The following is a 24,599-nucleotide window of genomic DNA, read 5'->3' as shown; positions in this document are numbered from 1 at the left end:
TTGAGACGGTTTCTGACGTCATTAAGCTTCTTCAAGTTTTCATCTGTGGGTGACTGAAGTGTCTCCAAGTTGACAAGCTCCTTTGTAAGTAGTTCAGTTTGTTTGGTAATATTTTTCTTTCTTGCAGATGTGTATGACATCAACTGCCCTCTAATCACGGCTTTGGCTGCATCCCATATTACCACAGAAGTGACAGGGGAAGCTGCATTATCTTGCCTGTATTGGTCAAGCCATAGTCTTATTTTGTTACAAGCTTCAACATTTGTGAGAAGTGAAGAGTTAAACTTCCAGTTCTTGTTTGTTGGGGGATAGATAGCTGAAGATAGACTGGTGAGTGGTCCGATATAAGGATGGATCCTATATCACAGGAAACCACAGAGGAAAGATGATGCTTCAGCATTAAAAAAAAGGTCCAGTCGAGAGTATGTTTTGTGGTGATACTGCAGTTTAGAAAATAAAAATACACATTTTGGAATGGTTATCAATGCTTTCAGCTAATCCCTGTAGAAGAAATACTTCTGTCAAACACTGACTTTCCAGAAGTCTTTATTTGAACATATGAACATTATTAATAGAAAAAAAGGTTTTGAATTAATTTAAAGTAAAATAACGTCTTTACATTTTTAACTAAAATAATTTTTAATCTTTTTTAAAAATGTATTAAAATAAAACTCAAATACAATCTTTAACAAAAACTGTTGTGATTTTCAGTTCTTTTTTTTACAATCACTTCTCACTTTAATGTCACTGTAACAAAAACTGTTGTGATTTTAAGTTTTTTTGTACAATCACTGCAACAATTGAACTGTTGACATTTTTTTTGTCCTTTCATTTTTAAAGTTCCTTAAAGAGGTCCAGAAGGTGTTGCAGCACAGGCAGCAGACCAAGGAGGAGATCCAGAAGGTGCCCCCTGAAGTTCCTGGAGATAAAGACCTTTTCTAGCTCTTACTGCTCTCTGCCTCTTCAGGTCCTCCAAAGCCTTGGTATCCAACCTTACCACTACCTGGCACATTTGTGGGCAAAGCCGTCTAGAGCTGATGAGTTTCTTGAGAGGAGAGTCATTTACCTTCTTTTGGAGGTAAATGTACTTTGCTCTTGGGCTTTTGTTTCTCGCCCTAGGAGACTTCACTGGGGAGCAGGAAAGCCTGGTAATTTTTTTGGCCTCGTTATGTTTCCCAGTAGACTTCACTGGGGTGCAAGACAGCTTGGGACGTTTCTTGGCCTTGTGCGGTTTCACTGTCTTTCTTACAGCATCTTCCCAAACCGGTGCCCCTGTTGTCTTTGTTACATCCTCCTCTTCCTCTGAAGATGAGCCAACCTCTACCACATTGTCAGCTGGTCTCTTGGGGTCATTGTCTCTGTCTTTTCTAAGCCTCTTTGTCATCATTTTTTTTACTTTTGGCTGCTGCCTCCTTCTGAGCTTTTGCTGCTGCCACTGTCTCGTATATGTCTCTTCGTCATCTTCTTTCCTTTGCCCTGTGTTATGCTCTTGCTTGTTCCTGCGTCACTGTCACACTGCATTGTGCCCTCCTTGTGTCCTGTCTCCTTCGCAACACATTTCTTGCCCTTGTCTGCTCCCTCTTAAGTCATGGAAAAACTGTTGTCCTTGTCAACTCTTTTTGTGCTCTCACCCTGCATGTTGGTGTAGATCTTGCACCTGTTTTTGTTTGTCTTTGCAAGCGCGATTGGCTGTGTCTTCACGCATCTGGAAAGCTTCGCCAAAGCCCAGGTCAGCCTCATAGGATTTCTCTGCTGTGGCTGTTGAGTGGCACATCAGCCTGTGGATGTTTCCCTTCTTGCTCTCCTCCAAACTTCGCCCAACCTACAGAAAATGAAACAATTACAAATACATTAATAGTTGTGCACAATTACAATTGTGCACACTTGTCATTAATATCTGACAAAAATGTCTTGCACGTGCTGATGCTGATGCCGCTGCAAAGCAGGGAGAGCATTGGCCTCCCTGGAAGGCCAAATGACTCCCAGCAGTTCTGAAAAGCAGTGAGTATTTCATGATATGGGCCACCGTTGTTGTTGGAAAATACCAGTTCAGAGTTGCCGGTTAGGTAGTTGTGTAGGTTGTACATTAGTCGGTAAAACCACATGTACTATCTCTTCGTAAGTGGAATCAGGGCATGACCAAAGCTCTTTGGTTTTGTGGTCTTTAACCTGTGAAGGAAACAAGCAAGCAAGCCCCGACATGTAGTGGAAATGTGGAATAATAGCAAATCATTGCCCATATCCGGAATGTAAAGGAAGTTAGAGGCTAAGTTTGGATTAATTAGCAGTTTTCATTATGTGGAAAGTAGAGCACTTTCATGCTGTATTTGGAAGCATAGCAAATTGTGACCCATACATGGAATATAAAGGAATTTAGAGGATATATTGGAATTCATTGACAGTTGACATTCAATATGTGGAAAGGGAAGTACTCTACACTATGTGCTGTAATTTGGTGCATCCTCTTACTCGAGTTATCCTCCGTTCCAACTCATCCTCCTCTGCCTGGGCAAACTCCTCCACCGCAAGGTTGGTGATGACCACCTTCCTGTGGCCATTGATACATGCAATATACCCACTCAGTAAACCATACACACGCTCGAGTGCCTCCCTGCTCTTGTCTCTCTCAAGGGTGTCTGTAAAGTCAAAGGACATTGTCAAGTCTATTTGATGTTTATAGTGCCAAACCATAACGTAAGTTCTTCATTAATCTTGGGGCATTTTCCATATAAAGCAGGTCAAGGCCATACTCTTTCTAATATTCGAATAGAAGGTTGCTCCCTACATACTTGCGTAGAGCTAGCGGTATGACTCTACAGTCATGAACGCTGTTGTGTATTACCCTCACCCCAGTCCTTACAACCACAACCTGTGCTTGAGGTGGAGGCACATCACCAGTGGGCTGGAAGAGAATGTAGAGTGTTTAAGTTTCAACTGATGTCATGAGTCTAAAATGCAGCACACTTTAACAAGAAAATGAAGAACATGTTGGTCTTACAAGGCAATGAAGGGTGTCTGGGATTTGCGGGGCAGCCACCCTGCCAAGGACTCTTGCTGCCCAGGTTCTTTGCATCGTTGTTTGTGGCATCTGAATATAAGCAGAGACTACATGTAACAAAATAATCAAATAAATTAGACACTACTATCTCCATTTTGGAGTGGGTTAGGGAGCTGGATAGGCTTTTGTAATATGTCTCCATCTCTGGAATCACTAGGAAGCAAAACTACATTTGTGAATTTTACCAACAGTGCTACCGTGTACATATGCAGCAAAGCCGACAACACGCTACATGTTGCAAACCATTTAACACAAAATTCACTTCACAGTCCGTACTTGCATCCCTAAGTAGCGAATTGGGTCGTGAGAAAGACATTCCAACACGGTCCTTGAAATAGAGAAAATATCATATTTTATAACAATAATAATTAATATGTCATTAGAGATTTCTATTCAGTATTTGGAATATATGGGTCCTTTCATTGGCGGCTATAATGTCAATATTGGAACAATCACTGCTTTTCATTTTACCCCGGTAATTTGTGTTTTCGATTTAAATCCAAAAATTGAAAGCAGCACTAATTGGGATTTTATCTGTATCATTTCATCTTACTGTTTTCTGACGTGAATCCTGGTGGCCTGTCTACAGTGAACAAGACACTTCCTGAATTTATTTATTTATTTTTAATTTAAACAATTTTATCGAACAATTTGAATGTACAAAACAGCAAGGTACACAATAACAAACAGCACATTGGGGACATAAACAATAAATAAAACAGAGTACAAATATAAAAATAAATACAAAAATAAATAAATACATGGTTCAAGCAGGGGCTTCAGGGAAAAACTTTTCATAATGACTCGGTAAGGTATTACTTTTTTTGTTATTTATCAAAATTAGAGATTTGAGCAAAGAGCTCAGTTCCAGGAGAAAAGGAGCAAATTTAGGTAAGGATTTTGCAAATTTTTGTTTGTGAATAAAACATTTTGCATATAGGATAACAGTTCATCAAGTGTTCAAAAGCATTATCTTCTGGGTTAACATAGTAGCAAATAACATCCTTGAGGGTAAGAGAGTAGACAGTTAGCAGCATCAGAAAAATGAGATTCAAGATCACTCCAAAACCTTTTAGACATATCACAATAAAAAAACAGATGTGAAATTGTTTCTGTATTATGATTACAAAAAGTACAGGAATCATCAACATCTATAAACTTAGCAATAATAGGGATAATGCTGGATATACGAAGTGAGACAAGCCTTCTGCTTAAGAGAGAAGAACTCTACCTAGAACAGACAAGTCCCTTTGAAGCCAAATGTTAAAAATAGATTTGGTTTTTTTAGTCTGTTTGAGAAATTTAAATGTTGCCTAGCTGTAAGATCTTTAGTTATGAATATTCCTAAATATTTAACAGAAGTCTTTACTGGGATATTTTCAATTGTAGAATCACTGGAATTATGCAAAGACAAAATTTCACATTTGGACATATTAAGTTTTAGACCTGAGGCGTTAGAAAATTGGTTAATTAGAGTAATAGCATTAGAGAGTTGATTCTTGTCTTTCAAAAAAAGTGTAGTGTCATCTGCCAGTTGGGAGATTTTTAATTTCATTAACTTCATTAGCATAGTCTAATAAATTTAAAATGAGTCTAATGTTACTGCTAATATGTCGATTTTTCATAAAACCTGTTTGAGTTTCTGCAATAATCATGTCTAGCCCTACTTTTAACCTGTTGGCATACACTAAGGCCAATATTTTATAATCAATTGTTAGGAGAGTAATAGGATGCCAATTCTCTATTATTATGGGGTCTTTATCCGGCTTGGGAATAAGAGATATAATACCCTGCTTCATTGTAACCATCATCTCTCCTTGACTGATGCATTCCTTGTACATAAATAATAATGAGTTTTGAATAGATTCCCAAAAGTGAGTATAGAATTCGACAGATAAGCCGTCAATACCTGGTGACTTTCCTTTCTTCATTGAGAATAATGCATTTTTGAGTTCAATAGTTGACAGGTCAGAGTCACATATAGATTTGAAATCTTCAGTAATTAAGGGAATATTAGTCTGAATTTTTCCTAGAAAACATGCACAATCCTTTGCATTAAAGTTAGAATTATACAGTTTTCCGTAAAAATCAGAAACAAACTCACTTATCAAATTCGGATCTTTCGAGGGTTAATATTAAGGGCAGTTAATGATTTTCTTTTCACATTTCTTTTTTCTAGAGCAAAAAAGTAATTATTCCTTTCTCCTTCCTCTAGCCATTTAGCCCTCGATCTAACAAATGCACCTTTTGCCAAATCTAGATAAAATTGATCCAGTTGTAACTGGATGTTCTTTACTTCGAGCTCTTCTTCCAAAGAAATGTGTTCTTTATTGAGTAAAAGGCTAAGATTGTACGTCAGATCTGTTTCTAGCTTGTGTTTTTCATTCTTTAATTCTTTACTTCTTTTGATAGCAATATACCTAACTTTATATTTGAAGAACTCCCATTTTTTCCTATAATTATCATTAAGGCCATCACTAAGAGTATCTTGTAAGTTTTTTAACGGCATTATTGAAAGACATCTTTTAGAAGAGAATTATTGAATTTCCAATAACCTCGCATACCAAAGGTTTCCTGATTAGAGGCTAGCTTCAGAATGATTTGCTTATGATCCGATAAGGGGGCATATAGATGGCTAACATCTTTTACATATTGAAGGGAAGAAGATGAAATTAGAAATAAGTCAATTCTAGATTTTAAGGATAGTCCTCTATTACACCAGGTGAAATCTTTTGTAGAGGGATTAAAAAAAACGCCACGCATCAGTCAAGGAGAGGTTGGAACAAAGTAATGAAATGAGGTTATTATTCTGAGAAGTTTGATTTAATCTAGGAGGGTATCTGTCATATCATCTGGACATTCATTAAAGTCACCACACAAAATTATATGTGATCCATTGTATTTCCTGTGGAATTCTGTCAGTTTTGCTATTATTTCATTAAATAAAATCTTGTTGGAAGCATGAGAATTAAACCCATATATATTGCAAACGATGAAGAGAGCATTGTCTTGTTTAATTATTAGTGCAATCCATCTACCATTATCAGAAGGCACTGTTTCAAGAACATCCCCTTTAAACTTGTGTAGAAAAATTAGCACCCCAGCTGAGTGATTAGTGCCATGACTAAAGTGAACTACGTTACCCCATTGTATTTTCCAAAACTTTGTATCTGACTCACAAGAATGTGTTTCTTGAAGTAAAATTAAGTCAGCCTCATTTCTCCTGCAAAGCAAAAAAATCGCTTTCCTCTTAGTAATGTCCCTAATACCCCTGACATTTAACGACATGACATTAAGAGAGTTAAACTTAAAATCCATAAGACAGAAAAATAACGGGCCGCAGAAGGAGGCTTTCTTCCCCTCCTCTCTTGCGTTCTTAACCAGGGGCCACAGTTTCTCTCTCGCTGCCTTGTCTTCTGGAGACAGTGCTTCGGAGATTCTCAGTTTTTTGTTGAGCAGAAACTTGGAGCCTTTCGCCTCTCTCCATATCGCGTCCCGAAGACATCTCAATGCAAATAGGATGATGGTCGATCTACTCCATCTGTCTGCCGCCGCTGCCCAACGCGATGTACGATGTCCAGGCCCTCTTCCAGATTGTTGTGGATTTGGGGAGCCGTATTGCCCAGGATGTTGATAATCTTGTGCCGTATGTCCTCTCCCTCCTCCTCTTTCACACCGTGCACCTTCAGGGACCATCTCCGGCTGTACCGCTGGCGCTCCGCGATGTGCGCTTTCAGTGTTTTGTTCTCAGTTTGCAGTTTTTTAACCACGTTTTTCAAGCCGTCCACTGTTTGTTTTTGTTGGTTAACGTCGAGAGTGAGTTGCTGGACGGTTGCGGATAATTTCTCCAGGTGCTTCAAAGTTAACTCCGTTGTTGTCTTTATGGCGGAGACAGTACGTAAAGTCTCATCATGCTTTCCAGAGAGCACGCGAATTGCTTCCAGTATTTCCGCGTTCTCTCCGCCACCTGTCTTTATCTTCTTTGGTGGAGGTTTAATCGGAGTGTCTGGAAGTGGGACAGCGAGGCAGATATGTTGAGGGTCTTGGTTAGCCTCAAACCAGTTACTGTCCTCCATTAACTCATGTCCACTAGGAACCTTCAAATCCTTGATGGAGACTAGCTTGTTGCTAGCCTCGGCCTCGTTTGATGTACCAAGTATGTCGCCGTTAGCTTCCTCCATCTCTGTGGTTGTGAACGATATTTTCCTGCCTTTCCTTTTTCCCCATTCGACTTAATTTCAGTTTAATGTGTAAAGTAGTTACTTGTGCGTTGGCCAATGCGCATCTTAAACTTCACATTGGTTGTTTAACCACAAACCTCCTAAATTACCTGAGAGAGCTTGAAAAACACGTCTTACTAGAGCGCCGCCATCTTGGCCTCCCTTCCTGAATTTATATCCTAAACCAGCCACTTTCTGATTACTTAATGGGCAACCTATCAGGCCTGTGATTACAGTTTTTGAAAGCTTTTATCATCATCTTTTATTTGAATGGCTGCCAATGCCTCAATGAGAGATTATTATATTCTCCTTTGAAGGCTGTGACCCTTTGATGTCTGAAAGAGTTTACATTCCCCAATAGTGTACCGAGAAGCATTCTGGGAGTGTTGTCAGTAGTCACTCAAGTCTCTTTTTTGAAGTAGTTTGGCATGGAGGATCGCTTGTTGGGAATGCTGATCGCTAATTAGCAAAATTCACCCATTTTTAATTAGAGTTAGCATCTAAGATTTCACTTTTGGAATATGAGTTATCCTTGTAATTACAGTAGTGATTTCTGTGCAATATTTTCAATGAGTAGGAATGCTACATTGGGACTGATTAGGGTTAGGGTTACACCTTGCAATTTAAAGTAAAATTGGTAATGTGAGCTTATTGCATTACGCTATGCCATTTTTTCCCCAACGTACCTCAATTCCAGCTGTCCTTCTGGTAGAAGTCTGGCAAATACAAACAGTTTCCTCAGCCTTCCACGGATGTTGTCCAATGTCAGATTTAGCTCCTTTGCCGCTGTAACCAGCTCCGCAAACTCCTTTAGATCTTCTTTGATCCAAAAGGTGGACAAACAAAAGGGGGAAAATAAACACTGTCATGTGCATTGTTTTGAAGGTAATCCTGCCAAGGCCTCGAAGCTCAGAGGGCAGTTTTCTTTTTTACAGTGGAAAGTAAATAAAATGGAAGGGACACATTTTCAAAGCAGCAAGACAGTGTTGTTAAAGCATACAACAACAAAACTTACCCGTTGGCAACTGAGGTCCTTGCACTTCAGTTCTTTCCCAAACAGGTGTCGCAGTAACTTGTCAAACTCCGGCGGATAGGTCAGTCTTCTGCGTTTTCCCTTTGTGGATAATTACATGTTATGTGTGAGAAAAGAAAGAAAATACTGTTATATAACAATCACTACAAGGATTATTTATTTATCTGTAGTACTTCTAGCCATGATCGCTGTGCTAAAGACATTGTATAAATTTGTGTGTTTCACTCACAGGCAGTGGTGCCAATGTTGGCAAGTCCTCTGAACTGCTGGAACTGTGAGCCTCCTCCTCCTTCAATGAACTACAATTGCAGCAATCTGGCTGACTCTACCATGTCACAGTAAATCAGAATATAGTTGTTAAGAATTTGGACATTGTCACACCATGGTGAGGAATGTCCTGTCCTGGGTTTTGTGTCTCGTGAACTTCCTGTTTTATTTTGAAAAGTAACTCTCCTCTCGTTTCAGGTCACTTGCCCTTCCTCATGTGCCACCAGTCTGATGTCTCCTCTAATCCCTAATTGTTTCCACCTGTGTTCCCTCACCTGATGTGTCTTATAGTCTGCGTCTCCCTTTGTTCTGTACCAGAGTGTTGTATTCGTCACGCACCCCAGCCCTCATTCACAGCCTTGATCACGCCAAGAGTCAAAGTTTGTATTTCTGTTCTTGATCTTCTTAAGTGAGTGACTTTTTGTTTGTAATTTTTCTCAGTGAATTCCAGGTCTAGTTTATAGCCATTTGTTTGCCTCCAGTGGAGTGCCTCATTTGTTTCATTGTTTTTCATAGTCAGTCGAGAGAGTAGTTTATGTTTATAGCCTTTTCTTCTTCCTCCGATTGGAGTGATTTTTTGTTATAAGTTTTCATAGCCAGTGAGCCAGAGTAGTTTAGTTCTTAGTCCTTTTATTTGCCTCCTCAGGAGTGATTTTCAGTTCCCTTATTCCTTTTTCTTTGAGGTTGTTTTGCCTCATTTTGTTGTAGTGCTGTTGCTTGTTTTTTTTAGCCAGCAGATTAGATATTGTGCTTTATAGCGTATTTGTTTGTCACCTTGCTCAAGAGTTCAAGTGAAGAAAACAAATTTCTCAATAAAAGCCTGCTCTAATTGTCCTAATTCTGCTCCTGAGTCCTCCTTCCTAGCCCAGGCCTGACAGACATTTGATTTAGTATATAATCACATTCTGTTGTATATTTAAGGACTACTGTATATGTCACATCAATTTTAATTTGTGCATGTTAAATACTAAAGTCACTAAAATTGCTTGTGTGGCATTTTACCTCAGCACCCTCACACTCTGACTCCTCCTCGCATGCAGTAAATGTTGACCCAGCTTCAATCTGAACGGTATGAATGGATTTAAGTTGAAGGTTTATCATCTTATACTGTGTTAAGTATGACTGCTTTACTCAGAAATTTGGTGTTTGTGTGAATGTGTACTCACTGGTGAACCATGCTCTTCTTCACCAAAATGTAATGGATTGTTTCTTGGGACATAACCTACCAGTCCTGAAAATTTCACCAAAATCCATCCATAACTTTTTGAGTAATCTTGCTAACAGTCAGACAGACAAACAAACAAATGCTGGCAAAAACATAACCTCCTTGGCAGAGTTAATAATTAGGGCAATAGTCTTTCCATGGAAGCGGGGTTAGGGTTAGGTAGAGGAAATAGTGTTGTTAAGTTACCTGGGGAGGTTTGTTTGCACGGGCAGCAGGGAAGAGCGAAGCCCCGTCCACTCAGCTATAATGCGTGGGTGTGTGTCAATGTGAGCATAAGGAGGAGTGCTCAGAAGGTTGATGTGGGACTCGAACCCGGGTGTCGTTCTGGGAAGAGTGTTCCTCCTTGTGCTGGTCAGGAGGAGCAATATATAAATACAGTAAGGATTATATACATGGTTGAGTGATGGACGTGAACCCGGGTCCCCCTGTGTGATAGGTGGAAAGTTATGTCTTGCACCATCGAGGGATGATGCCATTAAATCTGTGGGGGCATGTAAAATGATTGCCGGATTAAAGTGGAGGAAACAGAAAAAGAGAGGGGGAAAGGGGTAATAGGAGTGGGGGGGTTTTCTATTCATTTGTTAAATAAGAATTCATATAAAATATCTGTAAAAAGAGGAATGGAGCATCGGTAGGGTGGGGGATGGCGTGGGTTGCAGCCCCCTGAGATGAGAAAGGGTTAATGAATAAGAATGCAAATAATTATCGAATAAAACAGGTAGGCACACAAAACCAGTGTGATAAAATGGTGTAATAAGTCAAAGCATGCCAGGTCCAAGGACCGTGAGGAGGAAATCCGGCCAAATAACCATCCCACCGAGCTCCATGTCCTGTCTATGTGAAACCATACTTTCAAAATAAATTAGATAGGGTTAGGCTGAGGGAACTGAGCCTGCCCCCTGAAGGGGACAGGTGGTGCACAGTCGTTCCCCCGGTCGTACTCGACCCCCCGGTCCCAATAGTTCCAATAGGGTTGGTTGGTGCATCGGCGTCTCTTGCTGTATCGGACCACAGTCCACCCTCCATCAAAATTTCCCATCCTTGTGGGTAAATATTTTTCAATTGTTTTTTAATTCTGGTGTAGCCTTTTGGTATATATGTAATAACGTAGATGTTTGTTATTCATTTATGAAATGAACTGTTTTATCTGAATTAATATTTTTAAACTCAAATTTTGATATAAACTAAAGAAATGAAATTGTTTTTAAATGTTTTAAACAAAAAATACGAGTGCCTGGGGCATTGTTTCGACCCTGTCTGGGTTTTCTTCAGGCCTGCAAACAAATGCTAACTGTCTGACTGACTTGTGGAGAGATGGTTCCCTTTCAGTGGTCTGAGCAAAGGTGAGCTCCTTCTCCTGAGCGTATCATTTTATATCCCTCTACTCTTGTGTTTCAATGGTCCCGCCCCCTTTCTACGTTAGGAAGCAATACTATAGTTCCCCTACAGATTTAAACTTTTTTGTACATGAAATAATCTGAATGTAGGTTTTTGAAGAAAGTATGAATTTATGTATTTATGAAATTATCTAATTAAAGACTAACTTTTTAAGGTATTTAGGGCCAATATACCTTGTTTACATAAAAGTATACCATGTTTTTGAGTGAAAATAAAATGAAACAATTATTTTGACTTTATATCATTTTGACTATTTGACTTATCACAGAGTGGTATATGTCAAAGTTTAGTGAGGATTCCATTTTTGAATCATTTGAATTTTTTTTAATGGCAGCACATAATCACACCTGCTGTCCTCTGGGGTCAAAATTGACCCCGTCTGGTTTGACTGTTTATAAAACAAAGTATAAATTATCACCCACCTCTGTGTTTCAACTTTTTAGTCAACTTTATTCCAACTCATTACCTGACATATAAAACATAAACATTCATTTCCAAAACATTTAACTTTTCAAAATTAACTTTTCAGAATAGGGAGAAGAAAGAGCAACAGAAATGTAGCTTAATGCTCACCTTGCGTCGCATGATGTGAGGTATCACCAGCTGTCGCCCGAGCTCCTCCAAGAGCAGTCTCCTCCTGTTGTATGCAGACACGTCAAGAATGTTGTAGAAGACAACGAGGGGCCAACGGGCTGTCAATCTTGTGCACGTATACATACTGGTAACCTGAAACAAACCAAAAAATATTCAGGAAAGGAAGTTTATTTCCCTACACACAAATTCAATGCATTATTCCTTTCTATATATAATATAAATATTATGAATAATAAATGTGCATTACCTTGTCAAGGTTATCGACACTCCCTTTGTTGTGATTGTAATCTTCGATGATTTTTGGCCTTTTGTCATCCCTGTTGCTCACAGCAGCATCCCGAAGCAGAGTGCTCATCAGAAGAACATTTTTCTGTTTTTTGGGGCGATAGGACACCAGAGCATGGGTCTCGGTGAAGGCAAACTTCGATGAGAACCGAGCCCTGTCCGTTTTTGACACCAGTGCAGGGGGTAGCTTGGGCTTATTCCTCAGTACTGTTCCCAACATGTACAGCTTTCTTTTCAGCAGCTGCAGGCCAAGGACATGTGAAGTAAAGAAGTTGTCACAGGTGATTGTTTTCCCCTGGAGCCCTTCTGTCATGTTAAGGACAATTCGCATGCCCTGATTTCTGATTGCGCACCAGTAGGTTTGCCAGCAAATACCTGCATGTTCCATGCATAGCTGTACCTGGCATGGCATGCTGCCCATATTTTTATCCCATATTTCCCTGGTTTACTCGGGATGTACTGTTTGAATGGACAACGACCTCTGAAGGGCGACCAGGCGCTCATCCACAGTCACATCAGTGTATGGATCGTACATCAACGGCAAGAGAGACACCCACTTGTCCCATACGTCTCGAATGGGAGCAAGTTTGTCTCGTGCACGGCGATCTTCTCTTGTGTCTTTATCATCAAATCGAATCACTCTTGAGATTTTATGAAACATCTTGAGCAGGGGTCCCCAAACTTTTTTCTCTGGGGGCCACATTGTCGTTCCTGACTGTGATGGGGGGCCGGGATCGGGTCGGCTTACATAGAATTGTATGACCCAGACAAAAATCATCATCAGCAGGCCTCATTGTGTAGCCTAGTACAGATTACTAGCCTGGCACAGCCATGCACACTACTATATCAACACTTGATTCCTGGCACATATCTTTACTACTTTTGCAACCCACTAGTAATCAAGTCTTCACACATTGTTTTAATTTGAAATACCACAGATATTCCATTTATTTTATTTTTAAATAAAAATAACATCAAAGGTAAGAAACAGCTGCCTAGTTGAGGTGATTGACACTGGCAAAGGTGAGTGAAAAAATTATATTTTGTAGGTAGGCCTATTGATATTATTAATATTAACAATAATAACTGTGCAGCACTAGGTCAAATAAAGAGGCCTATAAAATGAATGTACAAAACAGTGAAATCATAATATGAATGATAGATAGCCAGCTCTTATGCCTATCCAGGTGAATATGTTCTGTAAACATTTTTTTAAGTCAAGGTGAAAATTAAATGAGCAGTAGGCCATTCACAAGTCAAAACTAAAGGACAACAATAATACAGAATAATGGGAATCAAAATCAGTAGTAGCCTATAGGTGAGCTGGATTTGTACTTAATGAATTGTGCTGTCTTTGGAAAGGAGTCAGCAACAGCAGTCTCCTCTCACTCCTTCTGCCTTCTGGAGCCCTGGCATGAGCACAAGAAGCACCATATTCAGTAAAAGACAAGACATACTGCTATCAGTTTTTCTCTAACAGAATTTTACAAAATATGTAGCATTCATATTTCATATGTATTATTTATTCAAATTAAAATCAGTAATTATCAAAATCAGTGTGCTTACCTTATCAGTGTGAGCTGTGTGCTTGCTTCTGACTGGTGAGAAGTTCAATGTCTGGTTGCAGTCTAGTGGTAGCCAGTCTCAAGGTCTGATGCAAGTGTTCATCTGTGAGTCTGCTCCTTGTTGGATTCTTTGTTTGCTTCATATGGGAAAAGGTTTGCTCACAGATGTAGGTGCTGCCAAAAACCGTGGACATCTTCATTGCATGTTGTTTGATGTTTGGGTAGTTTTCCTCAGGGAGCGCTCCATAGAACTCAATAAGACGGTCACGCGTCTTTAAGGATATCACAATTCTGCAACTCGGCTAGTTCAAACTGAAGAGAGGGAAGGACATCATTTATGTCGGCAGTAAAAGGGTTCTGGAACAAGCGTATTCCTTTACCGTTGACATGAAGCTCGCAGAACCGCGCTCTGAACTCTCCCTGCAGCATTTCCAGCGCATCCTTGCACTTTTCGACTGGGAACGGGAAAGCTGGTTTCTCAGCGCAGAAGCTTTGGGTGGCAGGGAGATGCGTGAAGTCCAACTTTTGGACCTGTTGCACAAGCAGCACTAGTTTGACCTCGAATGCTTTGATGGGGGAATACATGTCACTAATTAGCTTCCCTTTGCCTTGGAGCTGCACGTTAAGGTGGTTCAGCATCTCGGTCACATCAGTTAAAAATGCGAGATGCCATTTCCATTCCTGATCGGTCAGCTCTTGTACCATTTCACCTTTAGACTGGAGGAAGGTGTTGATTTCAGGTAGCAGGTCGTAGAAACGGCGCAACACTCTGCCTCGACTTAACCATCGGATTTCTGTGTAGTACAGAACATCTCCGTAAGCAGACTCAAGTTCGGAGAGAAAGGCCTGGAACTGTCTGTGTTTCAGCGCATTTTTCCGGATGTAGTTGACACAGTGCACAACCACTTTCATGACAGACGCCCACCTCAGAACTTTGCAGCATAGTGCTTGCTGGTGAATTAGACAGTGGACTTGTAGTGGGGGGGTGAGACCTCGTTCCTTGAATACGCTGTTCAAGCGCCCTACTAGCCCCCTCGTTGTACCAACCATGCTAGGTGCGCCATCAGTGGTGATGCTGGCCAATTTAGACCAGTGTAGATTGAGGTCATCCATCGTTCTGCTCACTTGGACATAAATATCCTCTCCTGTCGTTGTTCCTTTGAGACTTTTTAGTGATGCCAGCTCCTCAGACACTTCGAAGCTCGCGCTAACGCCTCGAATAAAAATTAGAAGTTGTGCTGTGTCCTGCACGTCATTACTCTCGTCGATGGCCAAAGCAAAAAAATCTAATTCTGACGCTTTCTCATGCAGCTGGTCATATACGTTGTCCCCCAAATCTTCTGTTCGCCTGGTCATAGTATTTGCGGAAAGACTCACGAGCGCATCCTTATTGTCGGGACACACCTCTTCGGCCACAGCAAGCATGCATTCTTTAACAAAGTCCCCATCAGTAAATGGCTTTCCGTGGGTAGCTAGTAGGTGAGCTACCTTATAACTAGCTCGGACAGCAGCCTGGTTGATCTGGGTTTGGCGAAGGAATACGTTCTGTTGTGCAGCCAGTCCGCCTTTCATCCTCCGAATCCGGTCTTCTCTTGGCTGCCCTTGCAAACTAGCATACTCTTTATGTCGGCTTTCATAGTGACGACGCAGATTGTATTCTTTGAATACCGACACACTTTCTTTGCATACAAGACAAACTGCACGGTCCTTACACTGAATGAAAAAATAATTGCTGGTCCACTGTTCTTTAAAAACTCTGCACTCTCTGTCTACTTTTCGTTTACCACTAGCCATTTTGCTGAACACTGACAGTTCTCTGCGCATGCGCTGCCTGATCTCGCGAAAATTCGGAAAGTATGAATAGTTCATTTTTATAACTAAGTATCAATTTTAATTAATAAATTCAACACAATACAAGGTGCAGACATATTATCATTTGCCAAAAAGCAATTTTAAACAGTATGCCATAACCACTTTTGGGGATTGCCTCATAGGGCCGGTTCAAATGGTGGGGGGGTGGGGGGTGGGGGGGCCGGTCAGGGGGGGGGGGGGGGGGGGGACCCCTGATCTTGAGTGTCATGGTAGCACGGAAAATTTCCATGCCAGACTCAGTTTGCCATAAACTAGCTGTAGCTTCTTAACTGGATCGGTACACACCAGCGAGCAGAGGTGAGACCAAGTCATTGTTTTGCAAGTCACAAGTTAGTCTAAAGTCTTTGCCTTCAAGTGCCGAGTCAAGTCCCGAGTCAAGACAGGCAAGTCCCGAGTCACAAGACCAATAAGTCTCAAGTCAAGTCCCAAGTCCTACCGTTTGAGTTTCGAGTCTTTTCGAGTCCTTTTAACAACAGAGATTTACACAGATCATGTATGCTTTTAAAATCTGTATATATTTATCAAACCTTTTTTTGCAGGAACATTGTTCAAACACATTTGAAATAAACAAATGCAAATGCAATTTCCACAGAAAGCACTGACATTGTATTTCCATAGCTTATTGCACTATAATTAGCTGCACAGCAGTTTCCCGCCCTGTATTGTATTGAACGCATATAATTTTGCATAACAGTTTTCACCTTCAACTAGACAGGTGCTTTAAATATAGCCTTAACCTTTTCCAAACATGGCATCACTTAAAAAGAAAAAAAAAAAAAAAAGATTTCCTCAAGATTCAAGTGTCTTGACTTTCCAAAAGTGTTTGTTTCTGTCTCAAAAGACCCTCATTTTTGTAAAACACTCTTCAACTTAAAACTTAAATTTAGCCTTAAACTAAAAACCATGTCTTCACCCTCAAACAGGTATTTGGATGAAGTGAGCATCACAAAAACAGTTAAATGTTACTTTTCCAAATATGTCACCACTTTCTAAAACATATTTTTGACTCATTTCAAAAGCTAAGTGTAACCTTAACTTTTCAAACATGTCACCACTTTATAAAAGATATCCTCACTCAAAAAAATGATCTTAATAATCTAGTGAGTGTATGTGTGTGTGTGTATATGTGTGTGAGAGTGAGTGTATTTGTGAGAGTGTGAGTGTGAGTGAGTGAGATTGGAAGGGGACTGGATTGGAAGTGTCATGAACATGGCAATGAACAGAGTTGTGCTTTTCTATGTCAGGGCCCTATGCTGCATTGCATTTGCAGAAGATCAAATTGGCCAAAAGGTTGTCAGTCATTTGTGCACGATGGGGACGTAGTATGATGCCACCGTGGCTGAAAACTCGCTCCACTGGAGCACTAGAGGCAGGCACTGCCAAGACTCTGATGGCCACTCGGAAGAGTGAAGGAAGATTCTTCATGTTCAGTGCCCAGAACAAAAGTGCGTTCTGTCCTTCGGCTATGTCTAGGTAGTGACTTAGCTGTAGTGCTGGAGTGGTCCCAACATCCTTCTTCTGCCTCTTATGGTATGCAGCAAACAGCCCTTCTCCTTCTCCAAGGTCTTCTTGCTCTTCTTCGTCAACCAGAGACACGGGTTGCTCAGTCTCTGCTGCATCTTGCAGGATCAATTCTGCAAAAACATTTAACAACAACAGCAGAAACAAAAGAACCCTTAATACCATTGGTGTTGGTGATACAGTGTTAGACTGAAAAATGCAATTATTGATGCTGTTAATTAGATTAGACTATGAGGAAAAGAGTTGCATTGAAGTCAATAATATTTACCTTTAACTCTTTGTGCCACCTCTGCCTTGATGTCACGATTGACCAGAACATGGGGCTCCACCCACAGCAGAGAAAAGGCTGGATCCAAGGTGGCTGCTTTGAGGTAGACTTGGTCTGAAAAGGGGGCAGGTTGGTCACAGATTCTTTCGGCTGTGTGTGAGCCTTTGAAGTGATTGCAGGCCAAGAGATTCGTTTTTAGCTGTATCCTCGTTGTCTCTCTCTCTATCCAGTGGACAGTGACACCAAGGAATCCCCTCATCTTACGATCAGACCAGATGTCCACAGTGACTGAAACATGCTCAGCGTTGCTCAATTGAGTTTTCAATCTTGAACGTCTCTTCTCAGCGAGGCTCTCGGTTTTTGATGTCAATGTTCTGCGACACACTGGGCTGTACTTACTGTCAACTACTGTCAGAAAGTGCCAAAAGCTCTTGTTTTCCACAATAGACAGGGGAAAGTTGCAATCAATGATTAAGTCGGACAGTATTGCATTGGTAATAGCCTTCTGTTGTGGATGACTCATGCTGTAGTGCCCTACACGAATGTCCAAGAATTGTGAGATTGAAGGCTGTTGTGGTTCATCTATGATGCTTTTATTCATCTGGTATTCTTCAAATCTGTAAATGGTAAGCATATCAAACAGATGTCAGAAAATCCCTTTTAGCCACACATAAATTGCATTGAAACTATCTCCTCATATATCAATTATAACATTGTTTTAACATTACATTGATAAAATAAATTTCATTATCAGTGTACACTTACTATAATAATAATATTTTACTGCTTTACCTTGCCATGAAACAGCCCTTTCCGACAGGAAACTTAAGTATGCTAGTTAATTCACTCTCTACAGCACACCAGATTCCATTGGCAAAAACAGCAATTTTACCTGCATCACACAGAAATGGCTGGTTTACTGCTGGCTATTCTATGTCTTCATGATAGTTCAGCTTAGTTGTGATTTACCTAAATAACATGACCTAATGAGGCAGCAGTAGACTAGCAGCTAGCAACTCCTGTGTGCTGCAAAGTAAAATGGCCATTTTTGTCAATGGAATGAAATGGAGAGAATGAGATATACTTAGTTTTCCTATTGTCTGGCAGCAAGCTAAAATGGTACACATATTCTTAAAATAAAGTACATTAGCAGCTAAACTGACCTTGATTTGATTAGGCTTGCTTAAGTTTTGCTGCTGGCAGCAGTTTACTGTGTATGATCCACTGACTAGCTGCTAAGCACATACAATCTCACTTCAAAAAAATCTTAAACTATCCTTTTACCATATAAGTAAGGAGAAGTTCACTATTTTGCACTTTGAGCCCAATTTCTGGTTTGTATGGGATGAAATAGTATGTTTGACAGACATTTTGACGATTGGTCCAGTCTCGAGCATTTAGTTAATTTAGAATCACCCCCATGCTTCAGATATGGGCATTCAGCGGTCCTTAAATCAACCCTAAACGTTCGTTTTCAAAAGACGTGCAACTCACAGAGTGGTTAACTGCTAATGGTATTCGTTAATGTTCCAAAACGAGTGTCTTTTTAACGAAATACAGTTTCTGTCGTGCCTGTAGCGAAAATTCTGAAGTAGGGGGTGATTCTAGCCAAACGCTTGAGACTAGACCAATTGTCAACATTTCCGTGTCACTCTATTTCATCCAAGACTAGCAGCTACACAGAAAGGGAGCTCAAAGTGCAAAATAATGAACTTATCCATTAATGAACCCACTGGAGATACAGTTTGCCGTGTTTGTAAGCCAAGGTGACGTTACAGTCTCGTTGAGCTAGCTAGCAAGCAAGATTTTACTTAGCCAATAAGCTAGTGTTGGCTTTCATTCAAAACTTACTGTTCTTTGTGCAACTTCAAATGTCGAACGAAGTTGGAGGTTGTCGCGTCTCCGTCTGTAATCTTCGACCCGCATGTTTTACAGACTGCAATTCGTTTTTGTAGACCACTTCATAGTTTTTAAAGCCAAATGAAACTACAGTTGGTATCATTTTTGCCTACTGGCGCGTTGTAGTATGTTCCCCTTCATGGTTTTCCAGTACTCTGATTGGTTCGATGCTGTCAGCTCGAAACAACGTGGATCTAATTTGATTGGATGTCGTGCCGCACACACATCACGAACACAGGTGCAAAGAGAGAGAGAGCGGTCCATGTCAACATACTTTTTAATCTTTTTTTTCGGGGAAAGTAGCAAGTCTTTTCAAGTCAAGAGGGTCAAGTCCAAGTGAAATCACGAGTCACTGATGTTAAAGTCCAAGTCGAGTTGCAAGTCTTTTTAGATTTTTTCGAGTCGAGTCTAAAGTCATCAAATTCATGACTCGAGTCTGACTCGATTCCAAGTCACGTGACTCGAGTCCACAACTCTGCCAGCGAGAATCAACATACCCACATGCCTGCAGGATCATTCGATCCATCTTTCTCCACTTGTTGCCATACACACGTTGCCCCTCCTTGTTTGTCATGTTCAGCACCACCTTTTCAATAGGCTTGGGCAGAAACAGGTCAAAAGTGGGCTTTATGTCTTCAATACGAGACCTTGCATATGCGGTTGGACCATGGTAGTTTCTCTCTCTCTCTCTCTCTCTCTCTCTCTCTCTCTCTGCTGTCAACATGCGTCCTCCGTCACTGGGAGGGATGGAAGACCAGATCAATGTTTCATCCTTTGACTGGAAATATTCTTCTATCTCAGCTGGGTCCTCCCCCTCAGATTCTTTCTCATCAGTTGATTTTTCCTCTTCATCATCACAAGTGCAGTCCTCCACTTCTGACACTTCTTCCATTTCAGCTTCAGATTTTACCTCATCATCATGTTCATCATTTCCTTCACTTCATACCCTTCTTCCATTTCTGCAGCAGGCGATGTGGGGGCTTCTTCAGAGGAAGAAGTAGCATGTGTTCCGTATGTTGGATCTATCACCTCATCATTATTTCAAGTTCAAGTTCAAGTTACTTTATTAGTACCCAGAGGTAGATTTTGTTTGCAGTAGAGTCCTCATACACACATATGGAAAAAACAGACACATATCACACATCATCCAACTTAAAAATTAAAAAGTTCTTACACGTCCAGATCATACTAAGATATTGAAGTGAACTACAATACTAATAGTAAAAAGAAAATAAGTAAGTAAATAAAATAAATACAGCAAGGAGTAAATAAAAGCAATAATCATCTGTGCAAAATACAGCTATGCATGGATTAAAGCAAAAAAAAATCTTTTGACTGAAATGTATTTTCGAGCTGTAGCCAAGTCATATTCCCAATTTGTAATTTGTGAAACATGTTACAGGGCACGTTACTTGACACGTGCTAAAAAAATAAGCTAAGATTTACAGCCTCACCCCACACCATGTTCTCTAATGCAGACATAAAGTTTAAATATTTGACCAACAGTGTGTTACAGGAGGATGATCTGAACAGCTGTTCCATTCACACTTAAAATGTTTTTTGTCTTTTCAATGTAATTTTCAATCTATGAAATCAAACTGTCTTTACTCTTCCGAATAATCAACCATCTACAGAGCTTTTCAGTACGCTATTTTTCTACTTCTTCTTCTCATCATCATCATTATCATTAATTATTATTATTATTATTATTATTACTACTACTAATAATAATAATAATATTGTTTAAAGTGAGCCTCTTATTGTTTAACAGAAAAATACATCATACAAGCAGCAACTTTTGCAGCCTTGTCAGTCTGATGGTGAGTTATCACCTTTCTGTCATCACTAACATACTGTTAGTAATCAAAGAAGCTCTGAGGCTTTGTTATATGTTATAATACAAGATTTCAGCATTGAGCTACAATCAGGCAGCGTTCCTGTAACCATGGTAACTCACGGTGCCAGAGGGGAGGGAGAGACGCTGAATGAAGCCGTTTACACAGATACACTGCAGACAAAGTCCAGACTATAGTTGTTATTTCACACATGTAGCACACAACAGGAGACTCTCCATGTCAGACGAGTTCTCACGTGTTGACTAAACTCAAAAACTAATTGATAATTGGTCAGGCGTGCACACACTGTTAACGATACCCACCACTAATGAATTGTTGTTTTAACTTTTTAAGGTAAGTATGAATTGTTGTTTTTAACTTTTATGGTAAGTATGAACAGAGTATGCAAGGTTAAAATCTCATATCGAGCAGGCTCTACATTAACCTGCACAGGCACATTAGAACTGTACATTCATCAGATCAGTTGGAAGTGAACCTGCTACTAATGAAAGTGCCAGTTTGTCTGCTGCATCTATTGCTGCTGCTGCAGTTGTAACCCAGCTGTAGTTTCAGTCAGCTGATGTTTTCAGTTAGTATCGTTTTGTGTAGTGCCCTTTAGACGGTGTCATATTACGACAGTGTTACGACAGCCAATAGTATGGTGCTTCTGGTAGGGATCGCGGGCTCAGAAGATCATTATTGCTGTGTATTGCCGTGTGTCCTGCTCGTCAGTGCTCTGTATTAGCCTGCCTTCATTTCATTTATAAATACGATGTTTCCTTGCTAGTGGGTCGTCATTGGAGCAGAGACTGTGCTTTTCCTGTGGCTACTGGGAGAACAGCTGCCGCCTGCCACCTCTTGGACCCCGTCTGATATTTTCAGGCAAAACATCACACTGCACTTCACATATAGATCTCTATATAACTTTTATTTTTTTGCTGGCCAGTACTAAACATATTTTGTTTTGCTAACGACAATTAAAAGGAAAAACAAAGGCTTCCTTTCATTTTGAATTGAAGACCGTCCGGTATTGAATTATTCTCGTGGGTTGAGAAAGGGACTCCCAATTCAAACAGACAAGGAGCATCTTGTCCGGTGCCTTTGTAAAGAGTAAAAATAATAATTACATTGTTTATAGAGAACGTAAACAATCATTTGTTTTCAGAAAAGAAAGAAAGAGGGAAATATATTTGTGTTTTATTTTAATTTTAATCTATTGATAAAGAGTTAAGGTCATACAGTTGTGGTTGTATGTTGATCGTAATGTATATTTCTATGGTTTCCACTTCTAGCATTTGTAGCATTTCAGTTCAGAAATTGAAAATTGTGAATAAAACTGGATAGGTAGTAAACTGCTACCATAACCCTGGTTAAATTCCACTTAGTGGTTACACAGTGTCTACACTACACCACCACAACCCAGAGCTCTATAAGACAGTTTGTGCAAAAGGCTATGTACTTAAAAAAATATTTTTTGTAGCACTCTGTTCCATGTTGAGTATAATAAGCCATATAAATAATAAATCACCCATTCTTGAGAATTGTGACAAAACCTTATTTTGTTTTTTTTTATTTTTAACCTTCAATCATGCTTGGAAGATATATTTAAAAGATCAAAGTCTTGGCTATTAAACCTTTTAATGGGCCAACCACCCAGTGATTTAATTTTTTCTTAAATAGCATTTTTTGCAGCTGAGGACTTGAACTTTGTCAACTCCGTCAGGCACACAAAAAGTCATAGTATTATAATATAAAACATTAAGGAAATGTTTGATGATTTTTGTTGTATTAAATACAAGATGATTTAATTAGCTGTATAATAAAAATGTTTAATATTTTCTTATTCAAGAAATAAATACCATTATAATGTTGCCAACTTACAATTTTTGTTGATAATGTCATTTGTCTTCGCGATAAACAACATATAATTTTTTAACACAAAGGACACACATTAGGTGTACCAAAGACACTTTTTATTGACATGAACTCATTTTATAAACCATTATGAACATATATTTCATGAATATCACAGAAAAAGTCCGTCTGACGGAGGTGACTTCTCTATGACGGAGTTGACAGCCAACTGACGGAGTTGACGCATATGAAACATAATAGTATACAAACCTTAAAAACTGGAAGCACACAGAAAGCCATTCCAAACATGATTGAGAACATGATTGAGAAACTTTGTAACCAAACTGATCAACTTTCAAACTAAATAACAATAACTGTGAAAGACCTATTTTCCCCTGAATTAAACAGCCACCATTTATTACAACTAGGGATGGGACGACATATCTAAATTCAATATTGCAATACAAAAATGTAAGGACATATATAGGTCAGAAAATTGGATGGGGATAGTATCTGTGATTTTCTGCGCCAGTAACCATAAATGGGACATTTGACTATCATAATTTAAGAAGCCCTCCATGCAAATTATATGATTTATACTTTGTAATGACATTTTGAAATTGTGTACATTGTAGCAAGACAATGCCATTGCTTGAAAGATTTGTGGCTCAGAAATAAAGAAACATATCTGACATTGACATTGGACATTGGCCTGTGTAACAAAACTGTTGCTGTTTAGTCACCAGGAAGCAGATGGCTAATGTGTTCACATTCTATGAAGTCCATTACATCTGGAGAAATGCTATACATTTCCCTTGTTCGACTGAGACGCATAGGAGCTGCATTTCCCACCAGGTTAACAAGAACATCTTTAACTGGGCAAAGGCATTCATCTCCCCTGCCATGTTGAGGTGTGAATTTCTCATTGGGGCCATGGGGATGCAGGAATTCCACTCTCACATCCTGGTTTTCACCATCCACAGAAACAGCTCTGGCCAACCACCAGTGCTCTTCATAAACTACTGCCATCCAGTCCCCAGGTTTAATACTCTCAGCAGTTATTCCTGTGGATGTGCCCTCAGGGCCTGATGGTGGCTCTTCTTCCTCCAGAAAAACATGATTATGCGATTGCATAATTCAACGCATAATCAGCCAAAGTCCGCACATTTATGCAGGGGCCGCATTTTTTTCAAAGACGCCACACTTTGGCCGCATAAATCTCCGATTTCCGCGCAAAATGCGCAAAATATGCAGGGCTTGCATGATTTCATAATCCCCGCATTTTCGTTGCAAAAAAGTCACATATATCTTCGCAGAAAGTTGAAAAATGTTGCGTTTACTTCACACAAGAGCAGCCATTTTCCTCCTGTTGCCTTGGGAACGTTATGAAGTGAAGTCATCAGAAAGCTGAGAACTTAATTACTCCCAGCACTTTCTGTGATGTAGTATGCTTGCTTATCATAGGAAGTCATTAGAAATGACTCTTTACATTAAGGTAGTAGCCTAGTGAGCCTAGTAACAGAGTGTTGGGGGAATCACTTTTTTTCTTCTTCATCAAACCGCAGTTTTTGCAAGTTCCCGCAATTTTTGCAAATTCCCGCAATTTCATCGCATAAAATTGCATAAATATCCTGCATATTCCATCGCAAACATGCCGCATAATCAAAGATTTTTGCCCGCAACAATCACAAAAAAACTCCGCATT

At 39.8% G+C, this 24,599-nt stretch overlaps 1 protein-coding gene and 1 long non-coding RNA gene across 4 annotated transcripts; both read right to left on the bottom strand.

The window, feature by feature from the left end:
• Nucleotides 1-529: 529 nt before the first annotated feature.
• Nucleotides 530-10,154, bottom strand: LOC141016299 (uncharacterized). Of its 3 annotated transcripts, XR_012180597.1 has the most exons (8): nt 9,745-10,154; nt 9,581-9,640; nt 8,294-8,392; nt 7,965-8,097; nt 2,999-3,088; nt 2,849-2,902; nt 2,470-2,636; nt 530-1,822 (listed from the first exon to the last, which is right to left on the bottom strand). It is a non-coding gene; the product is annotated as an uncharacterized lncRNA (long non-coding RNA). The 3 variants fall into 3 exon arrangements; XR_012180596.1 differs by having other exon boundaries at nt 8,294-9,640; XR_012180598.1 differs by lacking the exon at nt 9,581-9,640 and having other exon boundaries at nt 9,990-10,154.
• A 3,755-nt stretch (nt 10,155-13,909) lies between these two features.
• LOC141016424 (general transcription factor II-I repeat domain-containing protein 2-like) lies at nt 13,910-15,217 on the bottom strand. The gene has a single exon (XM_073490780.1). It carries the CDS (start codon nt 15,215-15,217, stop codon nt 13,910-13,912), a length of 1,308 nt encoding a protein of 435 aa, XP_073346881.1.
• Nucleotides 15,218-24,599: the final 9,382 nt, after the last annotated feature.

This window comes from Pagrus major, chromosome 21 (assembly GCF_040436345.1).
Source record: "Pagrus major chromosome 21, Pma_NU_1.0".
NCBI lineage: Eukaryota > Metazoa > Chordata > Actinopteri > Spariformes > Sparidae > Pagrus > Pagrus major.
Note: the sequence above shows the minus strand (reverse complement) of the source record. Positions and strands in the feature narration are given on the sequence as shown.